Source organism: Trachypithecus francoisi, unplaced genomic scaffold (genome assembly GCF_009764315.1).
Source record: "Trachypithecus francoisi isolate TF-2019V2 unplaced genomic scaffold, Tfra_2.0 Contig01440, whole genome shotgun sequence".
Lineage (NCBI taxonomy): Eukaryota > Metazoa > Chordata > Mammalia > Primates > Cercopithecidae > Trachypithecus > Trachypithecus francoisi.
The window spans coordinates 31,288,409-31,312,508 of NW_022681431.1; the positions used below are offsets into that span (position 1 = coordinate 31,288,409).

Genomic DNA, 24,100 nt, shown 5'->3' on the forward strand with positions numbered 1-24,100 from the left:
GGGGTTTCACCATGTTGGTCTGGCTGGTCTTGAACTCCTAACCTCAGGTGATCCACCCACCTCGGCCTCCCAACGTGCTGGGATTACAGGCGTGAGCCACTGTGCCAGGCCAATCCCAGCACTTTAGGAGGCCAAGGTGGGAGGATGTCTTGAGCCCAGGAGTTTGAGACCAGCCTGGGCAACATAGCGAAAACCTCATCTCTATAAAAAATTTAAAAACCAGGTGTGATGGTGCATGCCTATAGTCTCAGCTACTGGGGAGGCTGAGGCAGGAGGATCACTTGAACCCAAGAGGTAGAGGCAGCAGTGAGCTGAGATCGCACCAGTGCACTCCAGCCTGAGCGACAGAGGGAGACCCTGCCAAAAAAAAAAAGCTGGGCGAAGGGAAGATCTGCTTCCAAGTTCACTCACATCATTGTTGGCACACTTCAGGTCCTTACCAACTACTGGCCAGATATGACAGTTTCCTGCCACATTGGCCTCTGCATAGTGCAGTTCACAACATGGCTATTTGCTTCCCTCAAAATGAGGGCTCCTAGAGACGTAAGGGCAGGAGCAGCGGGGCAAACATGGTAGAAGTCACACTCTTGTAATCTCAGGGTGGCGTGCTATCACTGTCGCCATTTTTTTATTTTTCTTTTTTGAGACAGAGTCTCACTGTGTCACCCAGACCGGAGTTCAGGGCATGATCATAACTCCTTGCAGCTTCAAACTCCTGGGGTCAAGTGATCCTCCCACATCAGCCTCCCAAGTAGTAGGGACTACAGGTCTGGCCACTTTTGCCATATTCTATTCATTAGAAGCTGGTCATGAAGTCAACCCACACTCAAGTGGAGGGGACTTTACACGAGTATGAATTCCAAGAGGTGGGCTCCTTAGGGACCATCTGTGAGACTGCCCACTGAAGCTGCCAGTGAGAATCTGCTGTCATCTGTAGGTTTTTTTGTTTGTTTGTTTGTTTTGTTTTTTGTGATGGAGTCTTACTCTGTTGCTCAGGCTGGGGTGCAATGGCACGATCTCAGCTCACTGCAACCTCCACCTTCCGGGTTCAAGCGATTCTCCTGCCTCAGTCTCCCCAGTAGCTGGAATTACAGGCGCCCACCAATATGCCTGGCTAATTTTTTTTTCTTTCCAAGATGGAGTTTCGCTCTTGTTGCCCAAGCTGGAGTGCAATGTGCGATCTTGCCTCACCGCATCCTCCACCTCCTGGGTTCAAGCGATTCTCCTGCCTCAGCCTGCAGAGTAGCTAGGATTACAGGCATGCGCCACCACACCGGCCTTATTTTTTTATTATTATTTTTTATTTTTTTGTATTTTTAGTAGAGACGGGGTTTCTCCATGTTGGTCAGGCTGGTCTCGAAAGCCTGACCTCAGGTGATCCACCCGCCTCAGCCTCCCAAAGTGCTGGGATTACAGGCATGACCACTGCGCTCAGCCTAATTTTTGTGTTTTTAGTGGAGACAGGATTTCACTATAACGGTCAGGCTGGTCTCAAACTCCTGACCTCGGGTGATCCACCCGCCTCGGCCTCCCAAAGTGCTGGGATTACAGGCATGAGCCACCGCCCAGCCAGGTTTGTTCTTCTATACCTAATGTGTCTTCTTTTTTGGTGGATTTTAAGATTTTCTCTTTATCACTGCTTTTGAGCAATTTGATTTTGATTTGTCATGTATTTTTTGAACATTTCTTGTGCTTGGGCTTCTTTGGGCTTTCTTTGTGGATTTATAATTTTTCTCCAATTTGGAAAAACTGTAGCCATTATGTCTCCAAATATTATTTTCTATCCTTCTACTCCTCTCTGAGAACTCTAGTTACACAGATATTACTGAGCTAAGAGTGTCTGACAGCTCACGGATGCTCTGTGGATCTCTTTCCAATCTTTTCTCTCAGTTTCATTTTGGATAATTTCTATTAGTATCTTCAGATTCATGAATCTTTTTGTCTAGAATGTCTAATATGCTGCTAATGCCATCCAGTGTATTTTTGAATCTCCAGAGGTTAAATTTATTTTTGTATTGACATCTTCCATCTCTCTGCTTAACATGTGGAATATTTCTGCTAGCTTCTTGATCATAAGAACACAGTTACAACTGTCTTAGTGCCCATGTCTGTTGATTGTAATGTTTGTGTCAGTTCAGGGTTGGTTTTGATAGATAGAATTTTTTCCTCCTCATAATGAGTCAAATTTTCCTATTTCTTTGTGTGCCCGGAAACTTTAAATTGGATGCCAGACATTGTGAACTTTATTTTACTGAGTGATGAATATCTTTCTATTTCTAAAATAATTCTTGAACTTTTTAACAGGGTACAGTTAAGTTAATTGGAAGCAAATTGATCCCTTTGGGTCTTGCCCAACCATGTCTACATTTGGGATAATTTCACCCTACAACTAAGGGAAGACCCTGTTGAGTACTCTACCTGATACCCTGTGAATTTTAAGATTTCTCACTGTAGGTGGTAAAAACTAAAAATGAGCAGTATTTTTGTAGTAGTTGTTGTTGTTATTTTAAAGACAGTCTTGCTCTGCCACCCAGGCTGGAGTGCTGTGGCATGATCATAGCTCACTGCAGCCTCAAACTCCTGGGCCCAAGCAATCCATCTGAACAGGCAGTATCCGTGACCGTGTGTGAGCTTCAGGAATTCCCTCATCTAATCCTTTGTGTGATCCTTTCTCCATTCTTGGTTATTCTTCCAATACATACACTGATCATTATGCAACTGAATACTTGAGGGTGACCTTCAGCAGGTCTTCAGAATTTTCTCTCTGTAACTGTCTCCTTCAGGTATCCTGCCCTGTAAAAAGCAGCCACACTGTCTTCCTCAATTGTCCAGCGCTGCCTCTTCAATTCTAGAGGGGCCATTGTGCTCTGCCTCTCTACATCATGGCCTGCACATTTTTTTTTTTTTTAGACAGAGTCTCACTCTGTTGCCCAGGCTGGAGTGCAGTGGTGCGATCTCAGCTTACTGCAACCTCTGCCTCCTGGGTTCAAGTGATTCTCCTGCCTCAGCCTCCCGAGTAGCTGGAACAACAGGCACGCACCCCCATATCTGGCTGATTTTTGTATTTTTTTAGTAGAGACAGGGTTTCATCATGTTGGCCAGGCTGGTCTCAAACTCCTGGCCTCAAGTGATCTGCCTGTCTTGGCCTCCCAAAGTGCTAGGATTACAGGTGTGAGCCCCTGTGCCCAGCCATGGCCTGCACATTTTTAATTACTTATTTTTTTTTTTTTAGCAGCAGGGTCTCGCTCTGTCACCCAGGCTGGAGTACAGTGGTGCGATCATAGCTCCTTGCAACCTCGAACTCCTGGGTCCAAGCAATCCTCCCATCTAAGCCTCCCAAGAAGTTGGGACTACAGGTGCACATCACCAAGTCCAACCAATTTTTTTTTTTTTTTTTGAGACAGGGTCTTGCTATGTTGCCTGGGCTGGTCTCAAACTCCTGATCTCAGGCAATTCAGGAGATTAGAGAGATCTAATCTCCTAAAATGCTGAAATTAGAAGTATAAGGGCTACACCCAGCCCCTAGAAAGTTATCATAAGCTATAAGCTAAGGCAATTTCAGGATTCTTTTTTTTTTTTTTTGAGACAAAGTCTTGCGCTGTTGCCCAGGCTGGAGTGCAGTGGCATAATCTTGGCTCACTACAACCTCTGCCTCCCAGGTTCAAGCAATTTTCCTGCCTCAGCCTCCTGAGTAGCTGGGACTACAGGTGCACACCACCACACCCAGCTAATTTTTTTATTTTTAGTACAGACAGAGTTTCACCATGTTGGCCAGGATGATCTCAGTCTTCTGACCTCGTGATCCACCAGCCTCAGCCTCCCAAAGTGCTGGGATTATAGGTGTGAGCCACCGCACCCGGCCAGGTTTCACATTGCTCAGAGTTTATGGTTCTTATTTTCCTGATGTCCTGATGAGAACTGTTGTCTCATTTTTTTGGTCCTGTTGTCTTAGCTGTTTCAGGTGGGAGATCCCTGTTACTCCATCTTGGTAGTAGCAGAAAACATTTTTTTTTCTTTTTTCTTTCTTTTTTTTTTTTTGAGATGGAGTCTTGCTCTGCTGCCCAAGTTGGAGTGCAGTGGCGCCATCTCTGCTCACTGCAACCTCCACCACCCGGGTTCAAGCGATTCTCCTGCCTCAGCTTCCTGAGTCGCTGGGATTACAGGTGCATGCCACCATGCCCAGCTAATTTTTGTATTTTTAGTAGAGACGGGGTTTCACCATGTTTGTCAGGTTGGTCTCGAACTCCTGACTTCAGGTGATCTGCCTGCCTCAGCCCCCCAAAATGCTAAGATTACAGGCACGAGCCACAGAAATCTTTGTTGTCAATTTTGTAGGCAGAATAATGATAGTTACATTTTTTATATTATAATGATGTTATATGATGTCTTGAATTTGCTTCAAAATATTTCTGTAGGGTGAGAGATTAAGAGAAAAGTATTGGGGCCAAGCGCAGTGGCTCACGCCTGTAATCCCAGCACTTTGGGAGGCCGAGACAGGTGGATGACTTGAGGTTAGCCATTTGAGAAATGGCCAATATAGTGAAACCCTGTCTCTACTAAAAATACAAAAATTAGCCGGGTCTGGTGGCTTACGCCTGTAATCCCAGCTACTTGGGAGGCTGAGGCAGGAGAAGCACTTGAACCCAGGAGGCAGAGGTTGCAGTGAGCCAAGATCACATCACTGCACTCCAACCTGGACGACAGAGCAAGAGTCTGTCTCAAATTAAAAAAAAAAAGAGAGAGAGAGAGAGAGAAAAGTATTGAAATCAATATCCTTGAGTTGATGATTGTTTTGGCACTTGGCTGAGAGGATATGAGGGTTTATTGAATTATTTCCCCTATATCTGTCTGCATTGAAATTTTCTGGCCGGGCGCGGTGGCTCAAGCCTGTAATCCCAGCACTTTGGGAGGCTGAGACGGGCGGATCACAAGGTCAGGAGATCGAGACCATCCTGGCTAACACGGTGAAACCCCGTCTCTACTAAAAAATACAAAAAACTAGCCAGGCAAGGTGGCGGGCGCCTGTAGTCCCAGCTACTCGGGAGGCTGAGGCAGGAGAATGGCGTAAACCTGGGAGGCGGAGCTTGCAGTGAGCTGAGATCCCGCCACTGCACTCCAGCCTGGGCGACAGAGCGAGACTCCATCTCAAAAAAAAAAAAAGAAATTTTCTATGATAAAAAGTAAATATGAAGGGCTTATACTTGCTGATTTCAAAATTTATGTCAGGGCAGGCACAATGGCGTGAGCCTGTAACCCCAGCACTTTGGGAGGCCAAGTCAGGAGGACTGCTTGAGTCCAGCCTGGGCAACATAGCAAGATTCTGTCTTTGCAAAAATTGAAACCAGTCTGGGCAAAATAGCAAGATTCCATCTTTACAAAAATTGAAAGAAAAAAAAAATTCAGCCAGGCATGATGGCACACACCTGTAGTTCCACCTGCTTGGGAGGCTGAAGTGGGAAGATTGCTTGAGCCCAGGAGTTCAAGGCTGCAGTGAGCTATGATTGTGCCACTACACTCCAGCCTGGGTGGCAGTAAGACCCTGTGATGTGCTTCACCTCCATATCTGACCTCACCTCCTCCCACCCTCCCATCTGGTCACTCCATTCCAGCCACACTGGCTGCCTGGATCCACAGATGCACCAGGCTCTCCCTGGCTCAGTGTCTTTGGACTTCTGCCAGGAATGGTCTAGAAGATATCCACATGGGCTTGCTCCTTCATCTCCCTCAAATCTTTATTTGACTGTCACCTCCTCAATGAGGACTTCCCCGAGTTTTTGTTGTTGTTGTTGTTATAAGTTTTGTTTTCACTGCTATATCACCACTGTTGAGAACAGTAGTCCACAATGCTCACAAAATGAACGTTTATTAGATACATTTATTACTATGAAGAGATTCATGAATGAAACATTCCAAGTGAGAAATTCAAAACAATGTTAAACATTCAACAATAGATTATTTTTTATTGTTAACATTATTATTATTATTATTCTATATGGAGTCTCACCCTGTCGCCCAGGCTGGAATGCAATGGTACGATCTCAGCTCACTGCAACCTCTGCCTCCCGGGTTCAAACCATTCTCCTGCCTCAGCCTCCCAAGTAGCTGGGATTACAGGCGCCTGCCACCATGCCCTGCTAATTTTTGTATTTTTAGTAGAGATGGGTTTTCACCATCTTGACCAGGCTGGTCCCAAACTCCCAACCTCGTGATCCACCTACCTCGGCCTCCCAAAGTGCTGGGATTATAGGTGTAAGCCATTGCGCTTGGCCAACATTATTATTTTTTAGATCCAGGGTCTCCCTCTGTTGCCCAGGCTGGAGTGCAGTGGCACAATCATGGCTTACTGCAGCATCAACTTCCTGGGTTCAAGTGAGCCTCCTGCCTCAACCTCCTGAGTAGCTGGGACCACAGGCACATGCCACCATGCCCAGCTAATTTTTTTTGTAGCAATTGGGTTGCCCAGGCTGGTCTCAAACTCCTGGGCTCAAGTAATCCTCCCTCCTTGGCCTCCCAAAGTGCTGGGATTACAGTTGTGAGCCTGTAACTGCTATATAACAACTACTATATAAAGCACAATATCTAAAAGAAATATCATGCAGTCGTTAAAAACTATCTGTTTCTGTGGAGGAGACAAAGCTACACTTTGTGTTTGGTCAATATATTTCAACATTTGTCTCCAGAGTGTTTAGACAGAAAGAAGCAAGCTGCCTTCATAAAGCTAAAGTTGCATTTCTTCCCTTACAGAATTTCAAATAGCCTTTATGAGAAGTGAGTTATAGACTTTTTTTTTAGTAACAGATAATTGTTTCTAGTGAAGTACAGCTTTTATGTAATTTTCTAGAAAAGTGATCACTTTCAAATCAACCTAGCATAAAACCTTTACCTGCAGTACATTCAACTTACATGAAACTTGGGAACACAGAATTCCATGTTTTTCCCTGTGTTACTGATCTAGTGAACACCGGTGTCACTGTGATCCAAGGCAGAAAATCAAACATTGCAAGCACCCTACGATCCCTACACGTGTCCCTTCTCAACCATAACCTCCTCTCCTCCCCTGGAGGTACTTACTAGTCTGAGTTCTATAGTAATGATTTTCTTTATTTGTTTAGTTTTATCATTAAATAAAAACAATAGGCTGTAATTTTGCCTGTTACTAAACTCTATGTACATAGAATTATATATTGTGGTTTCTTTTGCTCAGCACTTTGTTTATACAACTGTGGTATTGTGATATAATAAGTATGTACCTTGGTCTTTATCTCCAGCTCCTGGCCAGAGAGCCCATAATTCTTTTAATTCCTAAGTGATAAAGGTGAAGGGTGAAAGGAATGTCTTTTTTTTTTTTTTTCTGAGATGGAGTCTCCGTCTGTTCCCAGGCTCGAGTGCAGTGATGCCATCTTGGCTCACTGCAATCTCCGCCTCCCAGGTTCATGTGATTCTCCTGTCTCAGCCTCCCAAGTAGCTGGGATTACAGGCATGTGCCATCACACTCAGCTACTTTTTGTATTTTTAGTAGACACGGGGTTTCACCATGTTGGCCAGGCTGGTCTTGAACTCCTGACTACAGATGATCCACCCGTCTCGGCCTACCAAAGTGCTAGGATTACAGGTGTGAGCCACCACACCTAGCCATGTCTTTTGTTATTCATGACAAATCCTTTCAACCAAATCGGAGTTTATGCTAATAAGCTGACTCTTGGAGGGTGGGGGCTGGTTGCCATGTGCTATGGTTTGAATATCTGACCCTCCAAATCTTATGTTGAAATGTAATTCCCAGTGTTGGAGGTGGGGCCTATGGGAGGTGTTTGGGTAATGGGGGTGGATTTCTTATGAATGGCTTGGTGCCATCCTCTCAGTAATGAGTGACTTCTCACTCTATTGATTCCCACAAGAGCTGATTGTTAGGAAGGGATGGGCCCCTCCCGGCCTCCTGCTTCCTCTCTCAACGTGTGATCTCTGTGCAATGGCTCCCCTTCAGCTTCTGCCATTACTGGAAGCAGCCTGAGGCCCTCACCAGAAGCAGATGCTGGTGCAATCCTTCTTGCACAGCCTGCAGAACCATAAGCCAAGTCAACCTCTTTTCCTTATAAATGACCTAGCCTCAGCTTTTCCTTTATCACAGCATTAAATGGACACCAGGGAAGCCAAGCATGTGATTAGAGGATTGGCACTTTCAGCCGCCCCCACCTCTGGGAATGGGAGAAGGGCTAGAGGTTGAGTCAATCACTGGTGACCAGTGATTTAATCAACTGGGCCTATGTAATGAAGCATCTATAAAAGCCCTAACTAAAGTGGCTCAGAGAGTTTCAGGGTTGCTGAAAAAGGATGCATCCACATGCAAGAGGGTAGCAGACCCCAAACTCCATGGGAAGATCAGCTCCCATGCTCAGAACCCTTCCAGACCTTACCCTATGTACCTCCTCACCTGGATCATTTGTAATATCCTTTATAATAAACCAGTAAACATAAGTAATATGTTCCCTGCATTCTATGAGCCATTATAGCAAATTGTCAAACATGTGGGGTTGTTTGACAATTATTTATAATTGTCTGATTTATAGCCAGTTTGTCAGAAGCTCAGGTGATAACCTGGGACTTGTGACTGGCATCTGAAGTAGGGGAGCAGTCTTGTGGGACCGAGCCCTTAACCTGTGGGGTCTCCACTAGCTCAGGGTACTTAGTGTCATAATTGAATTGTAGTTTACTCATCTGTTGTCACTAGGGTTGGAGGATTGCTTAATGTGAAGGAAAACCTCATACATTTGGTGTCAAAAGTGTGAGTAGAGGAAACAAGTGTTTTTCTTTTTCCTTTTTTTTTTTGAGATGGAGTCTCGCTCTGTTGCCCAGGTTGGAGTGCAGTGGCATGATCTCGGCTCACTGCAACCTCCTCCGTCTCCTGGGTTCAAGCAGTTCTCCTACCTCAGCCTCCCAAGAAGCTGGGATTACAGGCGCCTGCCACCATGCCCAGCTCATTTTTGCATTTTTAGTAGAGACGGGGTTTCACCATGTTGGCCAGGCTGGTCTCAAACTCCTGACCTCAGGTGATCTGCCTGCCTCTGCCTCCCAAAGTGCTAGGATTACAGGTGTGGGCCACTGCAACTGGCCATGTCTTTCTTTTTTTATATTTTTTTGAGACAGGCTCTAACTCTGTTGCCCAGGCTGGAGTGCAGTGGTGTGATCATGGCTCATTGTAGCCTTGACTTCTTGAGCTCAAATGATCCTCCAACCTCAGCTTCCCGAGTACCTGGGAAAACAGGCACATGTCACCACGTCCAACTAATTTTTGTATTTTTTTAGAGTTTTAGAGTTGTATATTTTTTAGAGATCTGGCTATGTTGCCCAGGCTGGTCTCAAACTCCTGGCCTCATGTGATCCTCCTGCCTTGTCCTCCTAAAGTGCTGTGATTACAAATGTGAGCCACTGTGCCCAGCCATGATTTTCTTTTAACCACACTTATTAGTGTATGAGCTTTAGTTCATATGTTTCATTTTTGCATAGTATTCCATTATATGACTATACCACATTGTACTCTTGATGAACATGTTGTTGTTTCCTGGTCTGTGGCTGTTACAATGTGTTGCCAGTACTGTTGTTCATGTGTTCTGATGCATATGAGTACACTATTTATATATATATATATATATATCTGGCCAGGCGTGGTGGCTCACGCCTGTAATCCCAGCACTTTGGGAGGCCGAGGCAGCCAGATCACGAGGTCAGGAGTTCGAGACCAGTCTGGCCAACATAGTGAAACCCCATCTCCACTAAAAATACAAAAAATTAACCGGGTGAGGTGGTGTGCACCCGAATCCCAGCTACTTGGGAGGCTGAGGGCTGAGGCAGGAGAACTGCGTGAACCTGGGAGGCAGAGGTTGCAGTGAGCCGAGACCATGCCACTGCACACCAGCCCAGGGAACAGTGAGAGACTCCCTCTCAAAAAAAAAAAAAAAAAAACTATCTATCTATATCTATCTATCTATCTATCTATCTATGCATATATCTGAGCATTACTGGGTGTCTTAGTTGTTTTGTGTTACCATAATAGAATACCTGAAGCTGGTAATTTATACAGAAAAGAGGTTTATTTGACTCATGATTCTGGAAGCTGAAAGGTTCAAGACTGGGTAGCTTTATCTAGTGAGGGCTTCAGGCTGCTTCAACTCATGGGAGAAAGTGGAAGGCGAGTAGTGTGTGCAAGGAGATCACATAGCAAGAGGGGAAGCAAGAGAGAGAAACCAAGGAAGACAGCTAATCTATTCTGGAAGAGCAAGAACCCACTTATCCTTGAGGGAGGGCATTCATCTATTCATGAGGAATCTGACCCCATGACCCAAACAGCTCCCACTAGGCCCTGCCTCTCAACCCTGAATGAGTTTTGGTAGGGACAGAACACATCCAAACTATCACCCAAGCACTGGGTGATAACAATGTGTATCTTCAGCTTTCCTACATAATGCCAACCTATTTTCCAAAGCCACTTGGAATTGTTAAGCTTTTCCATTTTTGCCGATGTAGTGGATGTGTATGGTATATAAAGATATTTCTAATTTGCATTTTCTTGATTACTAATGAAATTGATCATCTCTTCATGCATTTATTTGCCATTTTGGGTTTTCTGTTTTGTGCAGAATCTTAAGCTTTTATGTTTTGCCTTTCACATTGAAGTCTATGTAGTATAACGTAGGGATGTAATTTCTTTTCCTCTGTGGGTGCCCAATTGACCCAGCACCATTATTCAGAACACCATCCTTTTCTCAATCTTCTGCAATGAAGCCTTTGTCTAGTCTCAAGCATCCACATATGCATGGATCTGTTTGTGAGTTCTCTACTGTGTCCCATTATTTGATTTAATTATTTCTGCACCAACACCATACCCTCTTTGAACAAAAAGAGGTGATTTAATGCTAATATATGGAGTGGAGAAACTCAACAAGGCCTGTCTGTTCAGGTTTTCCTTGGCCTCAATGTTCCTCCCTGCAACCCCCAGTGGGAAAGGAGCCCTCTGGAACTAAGGTTTAGTTTCTTTTTTTTTTTTTTTTTTTGAGACGGAGTCTCGCTCTGTCGCCCAGGCTGGAGTGTGCAGTGGCCGGATCTCAGCTCACTGCAAGCTCCGCCTCCCGGGTTTACGCCATTCTCCTGCCTCAGCCTCCGGAGTAGCTGGGACTACAGGCGCCCGCCATCTCGCCCGGCTAGTTTTTTGTATTTTTTTTGGTAGAGACGGGGTTTCACCGTGTTAGCCAGGATGGTCTCGATCTCCTGACCTCATGATCCGCCCGTCTCGGCCTCCCAAAGTGCTGGGATTACAGGCTTGAGCCACCGCGCCCGGCCGGGTTTAGTTTCTTAACAGCCATCTGTCACATAGAAAGGCAGGGCTGGAGGAAGGTTAGAGTAGTACTTGCAGGTGCCATGGCTGGCTTTGGGGAAAAAGGGTTCTGGTTTTTATGACCCGGGAGGGGTAAGAGGGATTCTAGTTGCTGTGGCTTGCCTCAGGAGAGGATGGGCGGCCACAGAGAGAAGGGCAGGAGAAGGTCAGTGAGAGACTGTGCTTCTGAAGCTGATGCTTAGACCTTCATTTGGAATATTCTTTTCTGAGCCCCAACAACATACATTCATATGACCCATTGTTAATGAAAAGAGTCAAACTGTGGAAAATATTTGAAGAGATTTATTCCGAGCCAAATACGAGTGATTAATGGCCTGTGACACAGCCCTTAAGAGATCCTGAGAACACGTGCCCAGGGTGGTTGGGGCACAGTGGGGTTTTATATATTTTCGGGAGGCAGGAGATATCAATCAATACATGTAAGATACACATTGGTTCGTCTGGAAGGACAAGACAACTCAAAGTGCAGGGAGAGGAGTGCTTCCAGGTCCTAGGTAGATTTAAATATGTTCTGATTAGCAGTTGGTTAAGTTGTTATCAATAGAATGTCCAGGTTGTGATAAGGGGTTGTGGAGACCAAAGTTTTATTATGCAGACGAAGTCTCCAAGTAACACAGAAGCCTCCAAGTAACACGCTTCAGAGAGAATAGAGTGTAAATGTTTCTTATCAGACTTAAGGTTGGTCTTGATGTTAATGGCCCACCCCCACCCCCTTCCATCATGGCCTGAACAAGTTTTTCAAGTTAACCTTGGAATGCCCTTGGCAGAGAAGAAGGGTCTATTCAGATGGTTTGGTTTTGGGTTCAGAATTTTATTTTTTGGTTTACACCATTATATCCGAACATATATAAATACAAACAAAAACTTCACCAAAAATTACTTTCTTTTTCTAATGGTGTGTGTGTTTTGAAACAGGGTCTCTGTCCCTCAGGCTGGAGTGCAGTGGTGATCTCTGCTCACTGCAGCCTTGAACTCCCAGCTCAAGTGATCCTCCCACTTCAGCCTTCCGAGTAGCTGGAATCACAGGCACCCACATGACGCCCAGTTAATTTTTGTATTTTTGATAGAGATGGGGTCACATTAGATTGCCCAGGCTGGTCTCGACCTCTCTGGCTCACACGATCCTCCCGCCGCGACCTCCGAGCGGCTGGGATCAGGCGTGAATCACCGCGCCCGGGCTTTATATTTCGTTTTGAAAATGCTGAGATGGACGCAAAGGGCTGAGTGCTGTGTCCGCCAGCCACCCTCAGTTGCGGCTTCCGTCCAAAGAAGGAATCGCACTCCCTGCTGGGGCCACTAACAGCACTAACACGATCCGAGTGGCATCTGCAAAGCTCGGGAACGGCGGCGACAGATAGGAAGACGCGAGGGAGCCTGGGGGCCCTCAGGAGAGCCGCGCACCCTCGCGGCCCACTCAGCCAGCAACCGCACCCTCCTACCCAGACCCCGGCCGCCTGCGAGGACTCTCTGGCCCGCACCTCTATGGTAGGAAACCCAGAAAACAGGAAGTGGCCTCGAGAGGGGCAAGGGAGGGGCGGGGCCTCCGAGGGGCGGGGCCTCCGCCACCACCTCCGCTGCGGACCCAGGCTAGATGGCGGCCACCGAGGGGGTTGGGGAGGCTGCGCAAGGCGGCGAGCCCGGGCGGCCGGAGCAGCCCCCGCCCCAGCCGCATCCACCGCCGCCCCAGCAGCAGCACGAAGAAGAGATGGCGGCCGAGGCCGGGGAAGCCGTGGCGTCCCCCATGGACGACGGGTTTCTGAGCCTGGACTCGCCCTCCTACGTCCTGTACAGGTAACGCCCCCGCGGCGGCCGCGGCGCGGGACGCTCCCTGGAGGCCCAGCAGCCCCAAGATCCGCGGCGCGCGTTTCCGGCCGCAGTGCACCCAGCCGAAGTTCCCGCGCGCGGCGTGGGCCGGTGCGGGGCGCTGGGCCCGGGCTGCTGCCGGGAGGTCGCCGCTTGCCAGGGCGGCGCCGGCGCGAGACCGCGGGGACGCGGAGCAGCGAGGTCTCGGCTTCCCTCTTGCTTTAAGCCACGCGGAAACTGCTGCACCCTGGACCGCACTCGTTCAGCTGTTCAGGTGTCGCGATTCGTAAATACAAGAAATTTCCCGCTCTCTTTCACGGCCCCAGAGCGCTGTGCCGCTAACAACCAGTGAATACCCAAGGGCTAGGGTGCAGTTCTGGTAGCCGGGCAGGAAACCAGGGCCAGATTTGCTCACCCTAAAAACGAGATGTGAGGCTCGTTCCCTTGGCTGGCTCTGCTTGGAGCTCTGAGACATTTTCATCCAATCCGTATTTTAGCGCCTCGTATCAGCCAGGCTAAAGGCTGAAAAGAGATTTGCTACTGAACCTCTCTTAAGCCTCCCTGCATCGCCTCGTAGGTAATACAAGTGATGGGTACTGGGGACTGCGGTGACTTTCTTGCCTCTATCACCCCGTCTTGCTGACGCCCAGTTCCATCAGTTCTTTGCTTTCAGACGGTAATGCTGATTCCCTAATTCCCTGTGAACCTGCAGAGATAATCGCCTTAGGTCTTCTGTAGTTCTAGGTAAACCCATTCGATGGCTTGTTTACCTTGATTTTATGAATGAGTCGTAGAAGCCACTACCCAGATTTTTTTTTTTTTTTTACTGGAGATAATGTTTTATTGATTTAAATTGGTAGCCTCATAACCCTCAAGTCGGCTCTCTGGATTGTGAAATACTCAGGTTCTCACATGACTGTGTGTGATTCCCTAGTGACTAAATGACGGCATTACTTTTCCCAGGCCATTCCCCCAGGCTTTAGGTGTCACGTCTTAGGTCATGATTTCTCTTGTAGTTCTCTTTGTATAATGGACGCAGTTTCTAGCACTGGATGCCACAGAATATCTCCTGTCAATAGCTGATCATTATAGAGAAATAAAAAGTGAAAGGTGTCTCACGCCTGTAATCCCAGCACTTTGGGAGGCCAAGGTGGGCGGATCACCTGAGGTCAGGAGTTCCAGACTAGCCTTGCAAACATGGTGAAACCCTGTCTCTACTAAAAGTACAAAAATTAGCCGGGTGTGGTGGCGGGCACCTGTAATTCCAGCTACTTGGGAGGCTGAGGCAGGAGAATCACTTGAACCCAGGAGGCAGAGGTTTCAGTGAGCCGAGATTGCGCCATTGCACCCCAGCCTGGACGAGAGCTCTGTCTCAAAAAAAAAAAAACGAAAAGAATATAAGTGAAAGTGTTTAAGAGAAATTTGGTAACAGAAATTTCTGTAAGCACTCACTGTTGTCACTATACAGTTATTTTAGCATTGCTTATTAAGTAGTCATTGAATGCCGCCAGGGTGCTGTGGATGTTTTAAGCGCTTAACGTCTGCCTCATTTAATCCTCCAAATACCCTTCTAAGGTTGGTAGGTAATAATATTGCCCTGATTTTATAAATGATAAAACTGAGGCCCAAATAAGTAACTTTCTGAAGGTCACACAGCTAGTAAGTGCTAGAGCCAGTGTTACAACTTAGGCAGTTGTCAGATTCCAGAGCCTGCTTTCTTATTAGTGATCACCTGCGCCACCTCTTGAGTGAATTAATAGTGCTTATTTTTATCTTAAAATGTCAATTCCTAGTATTTTGTTATTCAAACGTTTTAAAAATGCTGACTGACTTAAAGAATCTTATTAGACCAATGAGTTAGATTGATTTCTAAGTTAAAAATACTGTGAGGCCGGGCACGGTAGCTCATGCCTGTAATCCTAGCACTTTGGGAGGCCAAGGCAGGCAGATCACCAGGTTAAGTTATTGAGACCATCCTGGCCAACATGGTGAGACCCCATCTCTACTAAAAATACAAAAATTAGCTGGGCGTGGTGGCGCACGCCTGTAGTCCTGGCTACTCGGGAGGCTGAGACAGAAGAATCTGTTGAACCCTGGAGGTGGAGGTTGCAGCCGAGGTTGCAGTGAGCCGAGATCACACCACTGCACTCCAGCCTGGGCGACAGAGTGAGACTCCTCAAAAAAAAAAAAAAAAAAAAACCACAAAACTGTGTACTTGCTGCAAAAACTTATAAAATTTTAAATTTGAAAACTATTGATTAACTGTTCATCTGAGGGTTGTTTTAATTTTACTTTAATAGTTTAATATGTAAAGCATATTGGCAAAACTTTGTCATGAAGAATCCAACCATGATTGCATTATGAGCCCTGTAAGTTACTAATGTCAATGTAAGTTTTAAAAACACTAGAGTTCTTTTTCTTCTGTATTTGAATGTAACCACTGGTTGGGAAATGTCTATTTTCAGGGACAGAGCAGAATGGGCTGATATAGATCCAGTGCCGCAGAATGATGGCCCCAGTCCTGTGGTCCAGATCATTTATAGTGACAAATGTAAGTTTGTTTATATTAGGAAAAGGTCTGTAAGTTAAACTTAGTAGAAGAATTGGAATTCACAACTACGTAGCAAGATAGATGACAAATTTCTGTCTAATAAAAATCTGAATGACTTAAGATGAGTTAATTTTGTGTTTTTTTATGTATGATTTATCTTTATGATTAAAAGTTTTATTTTGCCCAAAGACTGGACATATTCTAAATAATAAACGTTACAGTATAATAGATAATAGCTACTATGTGATTGTGGTTTTCTTTCCTTTGCTGGAGATTCCACCGCCTGGGAGATTGTGCATGTAGCACACAATATAAATGAGTTACTGTTTTTAGAATAAACTTTGGTTGCTGAAACAGCATTTAAAAATATATTTTGGCAGTGAAGTGTTGGGCTCAGTTGGAATACATTTATTGATATTAAAATGAGTGGATTTTTTTCTTTGACAAAATATTCTTTTATAATGAATGTGAAAATGTAAATTGAAGGTCATGGAAATGTTAATTGTTCTTCTAGGAAAGGGAAAATGAATAAAATGGAATGATAGTTTTTAAATTTTATGTATACATATTTGTTTCAGTTAAGTCTTTACTAAGATCATTCTTTTACAAAAGTGTTTTTTTCTGATAATAAAATGACAATGTTTAAAAAAGAATAATGATGCAGAGGTTTACCTTATTAAGTATGCAGATATATTACTAAACTTCAGTGGAAGTAGCCCAGAAATAGGTTAGTAAGTACTCTAGAAATAGATCCTCACTCTATGAAAGCTTAATATGTGATAAAAAGGACATTTTATACCTTTATGAAAAGGGTGGATTAATCAAATAATGGTTGGAACAGTTGGCTGTGCACTTAGATAAAAGCAGAATTGTATCCCTATCATTCTTACCGGGACGATGGAGAAGGTATTATTAGGCATTTTGTAAACCTCATAATTGATTAAGGAAAAGGTCAGAATATATAACTGCACGAAAATGCAAAACTCTCATACGTTGAGAGATATTACATGTGAAGAGACAATTCACAAAATAGAAATATCTATGAAGAGATACTAACCTTACTAGTGATTGGAGAAATATAAACCATAACTTTTTCAGATTCATAAGTACTTATAACAGATGTTGGGGAAAACTAATATAATCATATGTTTTCATTGAGGATAAATTAATAACCTTTTTTGCAAGGCATAAAATTAACATTTTGGGCCAGGCTCGTTGGCTCACGCCTGTAATCCGAGCACTTTGGGAGGCTGAGGCGGGCAGATCACCTAAGGTCAGGAGTTTGAGACTAGCCTGGCCAACATGGTGAAACCTTGTCTCTACTAAAAATACAAAAATTAGCTGGATGTGGTGGCGGCTATCTGTACCCCAGCTACTTGGGAGGCTGAGGCAGGAGAATCGCTTGAACCCGAGAGGTGGAAGTTGCAGTGAGCCAAGATGGTGCCATTGCACCCTAGTCTGGGCAACGAGCAAAACTCTGTCTCAAAAAATATATATATATATGTGTATATATATATATAACATAGTGAATTCTTACATACACCATGGTAAGGTGGATGTAAGGTGGATACTAAAGGAAAAGATAAGTTTTAACCTGTCAACCATTTATAGACAAATATATCAATTTAAAACTTACATAGCAGAAGAAACCACAAACAAGTTAAAAAGCAAGCAGCAGTGTGGAAGAAGATACGTCATTTAAACAGTATCCATGTTAAAACTAAGGTGTTTCTACAATAGGATAAGGAGACAGTTTAATGAAAAAATGGACAAAGGGTATGAACTGGCAATTCACAGAAAAGAAAATGCCATTGGCCAATAAAATAGGAGGAAGAATCCCTTGTCATTAGGAATGACAGGTTAAAATGAGAATTCCATTTTCTACCCATGATTTAAGTGGCAGAAATGAAAACTGTCTTATGATATTAGGTATTAAGATATATGATGAGCTCCATATATTTCATATGGGAGTTTTCATATGTTTAGCCTTTTTTTTTTTTTTTTTTTGAGACAGAGTCTCGCTCTGTCGCCCAGGCTAGAGTGCAGTGGCCAGATCTTGGCTCACTGCAAGCTCCGTCTCCCGGGTTAACGCCATTCTCCTGCCTCAGCCTCCCCAGTAGCTGGGACTACAGGCACCCGCCACCTCGCCCGGCTAGTTTTTTTGTATTTTTTAGTAGAGACGGGGTTTCACCGGGTTAGCCAGGACGGTCTCGATCTCCTGACCTCATGATCCGCCCGTCTCGGCCTCCCAAAGTGCTGGGATTACAGGCTTGAGCCACCGCGCCCGGCCTGTTTAGCCATTTTGGAAAGTAGTTTGGTATATCTGTTAAAACTGGAAAATGCACTTACCTTACAGCCTAGCAGTGTTGCTTCTAATTTAATATTCTGGGTTCATTCTGGCACATGGCATGAGAAGATATGCACAGGAGGTTAAACAGATGGGAGAATATTTGTGAGAGAACTTTCTAGAGCTGGAATTACTGGGTCAAAGAGGATGTAAATTTTAATGATTTGTTGTAGAAGTTTTTATACTAGTTTACACTATCTTTAATAATGTATGAGTGAAAAATGCAAAGCCCAGACTTTGGAGCCAGACCATCTGGTTCAAATTCTAACTTCACATTTTACTGACTGTGTAATCTTGGACAAGTTATTTAACTCCTATGTGCCTTTGTTTCCACCTGTGTAAAATGAGGATCTTGATAGTAACTGTAGATGTAGTAAATTATTCACATAAAATAATAGAATACTTTCTGGTTCATAGTAAGCACTATATATGTTAGCTACTATAATTTGCAGCGTTTTTTTGAAAAAGCAAGATACTGGAAGCTATGTCCATCTTTTGGAGAAATGGATAAAATGTATCATTGTCATACAGTTGAATACTATATGACCATTAAGAGGATTTAGATCTATTATAACATGAACAGATCTCAGAAACAATAAAAAAGTCAAAGTTTTAGAAACTTTGAGCATGACAATATGTTGTTTATATTTTTGTTGTTGTTGTTGAGATGGAGTTTCATCTCGTTGCCCAGGCTAGAGTGCAATGGCGCAATCTTGGCTCACTGCAACCTCCGCCTCCCGGGTTCAAGTGATTCTCCTGCCTCAGCCTCCTGAGTAGCTACACCACGCCTGGCTAGTTTTGCATTTTTAGCAGAAACGCGGTTTCTCCATGTTGGTTAGGCTGGTCTTGAACTCCCGACCTCAGGTGATCCACCCACCTCGGCCTCCCAGAATGCTGGGGTTGCAGGTGTGAGCCATCGCACCTGGTCTGTTGTTTATATTTTTGTTGTTGTTGTTGAGATGGAGTTTCATCTCGTTGCCCAGGCTAGAGTGCAATGGCGCAATCTTGGCTCACTGCAACCTCCGCCTCCCGGGTTCAAGTGATTCTCCTGCCTCAGCCTCCTGAGTAGCTACACCACGCCTGGCTAGTTTTGCATTTTTAGCAGAAACGCGGTTTCTCCATGTTGGTTAGGCTGGTCTTGAACTCCCGACCTCAGGTGATCCACCCACCTCGGCCTCCCAGAATGCTGGGGTTGCAGGTGTGAGCCATCGCACCTGGTCTGTTATTTATAATTTTTGAATTAAAAGAATAATGTTGTTTCATTTTACCTTTTACATTGAATTGGATTTTGGTTGTTTACCTAGGAACCTGAGGCTTTGGAGCTATCCCAGCCTGATAGCCTCCCAGTTTATTTTATCAGTGTGCATATGTATATGTGTATGTTTTATGTGTGTGTGTGTGCACGTGTGAAATAATGTATTTTATATATATACATTATATACTAGTTAACATGTTATCGTTTTGTTTTAAATTTAAATTATTTGGAAACTTGGTTCTTTTTGTTTTTTGAGACAGAGTTTTCGCTCTTGTTGCCCAGGCTGGAGTACAATGGTGGATCTTGCCTCACTGCAACCTCTCTCCCAGGTTCAGTTGATTCTCATGCCTCAGCCTCCCGAGTAGCTGGGATTACAGGCACGTGCCACCACACCTGGCTAATTTTTGTATTTTTAGTAGAGATGGGGTTTCACCGTGTTGGTCAGGCTGGTCTCAAGCTTCTGACCTCAAGTGATGTGCCCACTTTGGCCTCCTAGGGTGCTGAGATTACAAGCCTGAGCCACTACTCAAATTCAACTTTTTAAATATAGTGATTAGAACTAGGTAACCTTTGTATAACTCAGAATTTTGTGAAGCGGAGTAATTGCTCATGTTCTTGTCCGATACTTTCACTTTCAGTATTATAGGTTAAAAGGAAAAACTGTTTCTCTGTAGTCAAAATACTTCGACACCAAATGTTTGGATTTTTCACATGAAGCAATTTTCTGTAGACACCAACTAGTTGCCCTACAATTTAATTCAGTTCTGACATTACCCAGACAGACCCCACAGGCCAAGGGATCAGTGCTGCAACACCCATCCCACTTGAGATGCCATTGGAAGTAGTGGGTCCTCACATTATCCACATCTAATATTCTACTTGGCTGTAAATGACCCCTTCCTGTTTTTTTCTTTTCAGAGACAGGCTGTCACTATGTTACCCAGCCTGGTCTCAAACTCTTGGGCTCAAGCAGTCCTCTTGCCTCAGCCTCTGGAGTAGCTGAGATTACAGGTGCAGACCATCATACCCGGCAGTTCCTTATTTTGTTTTTTTTTTTGAGACAGTGTTGCACTGTCACCCAGGCTGGGTGCTTGCGATCATGGCTCACTGCAGCCTTGACTTCCCAGGCTCAAGCGATCCTCCTACCTCTGCCTCCCGAGTAGCTGTGACTGCAGGCCTGGATCACCACACCTGATTAATTTCTATACTTTTTTTGTAGAGGCAGGGTTTCACTATGTTGCCCAGGCTGATTTCAAACTGCTGGGTTCAAGCAATCTGCCTGCCTCTCAGTCTTTTGTTTGTTTTTTATGTAACCCAGTGCTCCCAATAAATATCCTTGGATACTTGCACACATATGGGAGTATATTTGTGAGAGAACTTTCTAGAGCTGGAATTACTGGGTCAAAGAGGATGTAAATTTTAATGATTTGTTATAGAAGTTTTTATACTAGTTTACACTATCTTTAATAATGTATGAGTGAAAAATGCAAAGCCCAGAATGTGATGAGATCTTGTTTGCATAAAAAATGAAGGATGGAATTAGGCTCTATACTTGTAGATGCATAGAATATATTTGGAAGGATACACTAGAATGAGTTAATAATGGTTGCTTCTAGGGAGGAGGATTGGAAATTTAGTGGAATGGAAATCTAGTGTGAACCTTTTTGTACTGTTCGAGTTTTCTGCCTTTGGGTGGGCGTATTTTTCAGTTAAAAATCTGATCAAAATAAAATGTCAGAAACACAGCTATATGAATATATTTGAATATATGCACCCCTAATTTTCTTTTTATACATAAGGTCTATGGGAGATTTGGAATCTGGCATTAACTCATATGCACACACATAAGCAGTAAGCATACAGTTATACATAAATAGCCCATGCTTTTTGTGGCTGTGACACTAGGGCATTATCAGGGTGGGGCCACAGCCCCTTGACTCTTTATTTTGCTTGTTGGTATAAATGCTACACAGGCAAATAAAATACCTTTATAGGTATAGTGACATTATACATTATAGTGCTAATTTTAAGTAAGGTGGTCCTAATGTAGTTGTGTGCTCTATCTCTAGTTAGAGATGTTTATGATTACTTCCGAGCTGTCCTGCAGCGTGATGAAAGAAGTGAACGAGCTTTTAAGCTAACCCGGGATGCTATTGAGTTAAATGCAGCCAATTATACAGTGTGGTAAGTAATACACATCATCAGTATTCCCTGCTTAAATGTTTTACTTCAAGTGGCGTTTCTTTTTTTAAACTGCACTTTTCTCTTTTTAAACTGTACTTTAATTTTTTTAAACTGTACTTTATTTTTTTTTGAAGGGGGGATGCAGTTTCACTTTTGTTGCCCAGGCTGGAGTACAGTTGGTGCGATCTTGGCTCACTGCATCCTCTGCCTCCTGGGTTCAAGTGAATCTCCTGCCTCAGCCTTCTTGAGTAACTGGGATTACAGGTGCCCACCACCACGCCCGGCTAATTTTTTTTGTATTCTTAGTAGAGACAGGGTTTCACCATGTTAGCCAAGCTGGTCTTGAAATCCTGCCCTCAGGTAATCCACTCCCTGCAGCCTCCTAAAGTGTTTGGATTACAGGTGTGAGCCACTGCGCCTGGCCTTTAATTTTTATCAAAATAGCAATTCGCGTATGGGTTTAAAAGTCAAGCTGCATGAAAAGTAGTGATCTCCAGTCCATTCCCTCCCACTGCCAGTCCCACTCTGCAGAGGTGGTAACTCTTAGGGATTTTTTCTTAAATTAACCTCCATATTCTAGATAATTTGCTTAATTGTTTTTATTTTTTTCATTTCATTTTATTTTATCTTATTTTTTATTTTTATTTTTGAGATGGAGTCTTGCTTTGTCACACAGGCTGCAGTGCAACGGCGTGATCTCGGCTCACTGCAACTTGCGCCTCAAGGGTTCAACCGATTCTCCTGCCTCAGCCTCCCCAGTAGCTGGGATTACAGGCACACACCACCATGCCCTGCTAATTTTTGTATTTTTAGTAGAGACGGGGTTTCACCATGTTGGTCAGGCTGGCCTCCATGTCCTGACCTTGTGATCCGCCCAGCTCAGCCTTCCAAAGTGCTGGGATTACAGACGTGAACTGCTGTGCCTGGCTTATTTTTTTCCTTTAAAACATTATTCCTTCTGTGAAAGATAGTTCGTTCTCCACTACCCTCCCTACATCACAAATGAGCGCTCAGTTTATGTCCATGCTGACACACTATTTTTTTTTTCCTGAGACGGAGTTTCACTCTTTTTGTCCAGGTTGGAGTGCAATGGTGCAATCTCAGCTCACTGCAACCTCTGCCTTCCAGGTTCAATCGATTCTCCTGCCTCAGCCTCCCAGGTATCTGGGATTACAGCCATGTGCCCCCACACCCGTCTGATTTTGTATTTTTAGTAGAGATGGGGTTTCAACATGTTGCTCAGGCTGGTCTCGACCTTCCGACTTCAGGTGATCCCACCCTCTTCATCCTCCCAAAGATTTGGGATTACAGGCATGAGCCACTGTGCCCGGCCGCTGACCCACATTTAATAGTGTAATTACATTCCCTCTGTCATTTTTGTTTTCTTTGTACCAATAAGTAATTTGTCTTCCAGATGCTCTGATATATGTGAAGTGTCATTTTTCTATTGAACACAGGTCATCCTTCAGTTCCATTTTTCTCTTCACCAATTGGATACTACATACCTGGTCTTCAGCTCATTTGTGTGTTAGATCCCCTGTGTCCTAGATCCCATACCTTTCTCTTTCTTGATTCACTTTCTCATTTTATAGAGCATATCATTGAATAGAAGGATGGAAAATAATTTTTGAGATTTATACAATTAAAAATCATTAGTCTCCCTTCAACTTTAGTAATAAAATTCTAGATTGGACATTATTTTCACTCAGCATTTTAAAACTCTTTTTCTGTTTCTCTTAGCTTCTTTTCAGCTTGAGAAGATTTCCATCCTTTTGTTTAAAACTTTTTCTTTTTATGTTCTGGGGATTCTTCTGTGTTCTTCTGATAATTTCTTCTCTTTCCTCTGTTTTCTTTTTCTGGAATGCCTTTTAGTTCTATGTTGTATCTCCTGAATTTTTTTTTTTTTTTTTTTTTTGAGATGGAGTCTCGATCTGTCGCCCAGGCTGGAGTGCAGTGGCGCGTTCTTGGCTCACTGCAAGGTCTGCCTCCCAGGTTCACGCCATTCTCCTGCCTCAGCCTTCCGAGTAGCTGGGACTACAGGCACTTGCCACCATGCCCAGCTAATTTTGTTTTTGTATTTTTAGTAGAGACGGAGTTTCACTGTGTTAGCCAGGATGGTCTCGATCTCCTGACCTCATGATCCGCCCACCTCAGCCTCCCAAAGTGCTGGAATTACAGGCGTGAGCCACCACGCCCGGCCTTCTCCTTCATTTGTTTATGTTTTTATTTACTTTTGAGATATGTCACCAATTTTATTTTCTAACTTGTATGGATTTTTAAAGATTCTGCATACATTTTTAATTTGGGGGAGCTGTTTTTTTGTTCTCGGAATTTTTTTTTTAAATAGCATCGTGTGTGTGTGTTTTGTTTTTTTAATTTCATGGATGTGAGATCTTTTCATCTCTTTTGTTCTCTTTCACATAAATATTTTTCTCAATGGTTGGTAATTTTTGACTTTCTCTTTATGCCTATGAGAGAGACCGGAAAAATCCTGATTGGAAGCCTTGTATGTGGCAGGATTTATCAGTTGGAGGGCTTCACTGTGAAGTTACTGAGTGGGGTATGTGGCTGTGT

General features: G+C 44.0%; 1 protein-coding gene across 3 annotated transcripts in view; it reads left to right on the top strand.

The window, feature by feature from the left end:
- The first annotated feature begins 12,346 nt into the window (after positions 1-12,346).
- The window catches only part of FNTA (farnesyltransferase, CAAX box, alpha), a 31,669-nt gene continuing 19,915 nt past the window's right edge, over positions 12,347-24,100 (top strand). For 2 of the 3 annotated variants that reach the window (XR_004442221.1, XM_033232647.1), the window contains exons 1-3: positions 12,347-13,177; positions 15,655-15,740; positions 21,412-21,526. Coding sequence is in view for 1 of the 3 variants with exons in the window: in XM_033232647.1 (XP_033088538.1) it covers positions 12,978-13,177; positions 15,655-15,740; positions 21,412-21,526 (401 nt within the window). In the remaining 2 variants the exon portion in view is untranslated. Of the gene's footprint in view, positions 13,178-13,259; positions 13,464-15,654; positions 15,741-21,411; positions 21,527-24,100 lie in introns of those variants that run through there. The other variant, XM_033232663.1, reaches the window with a different exon arrangement.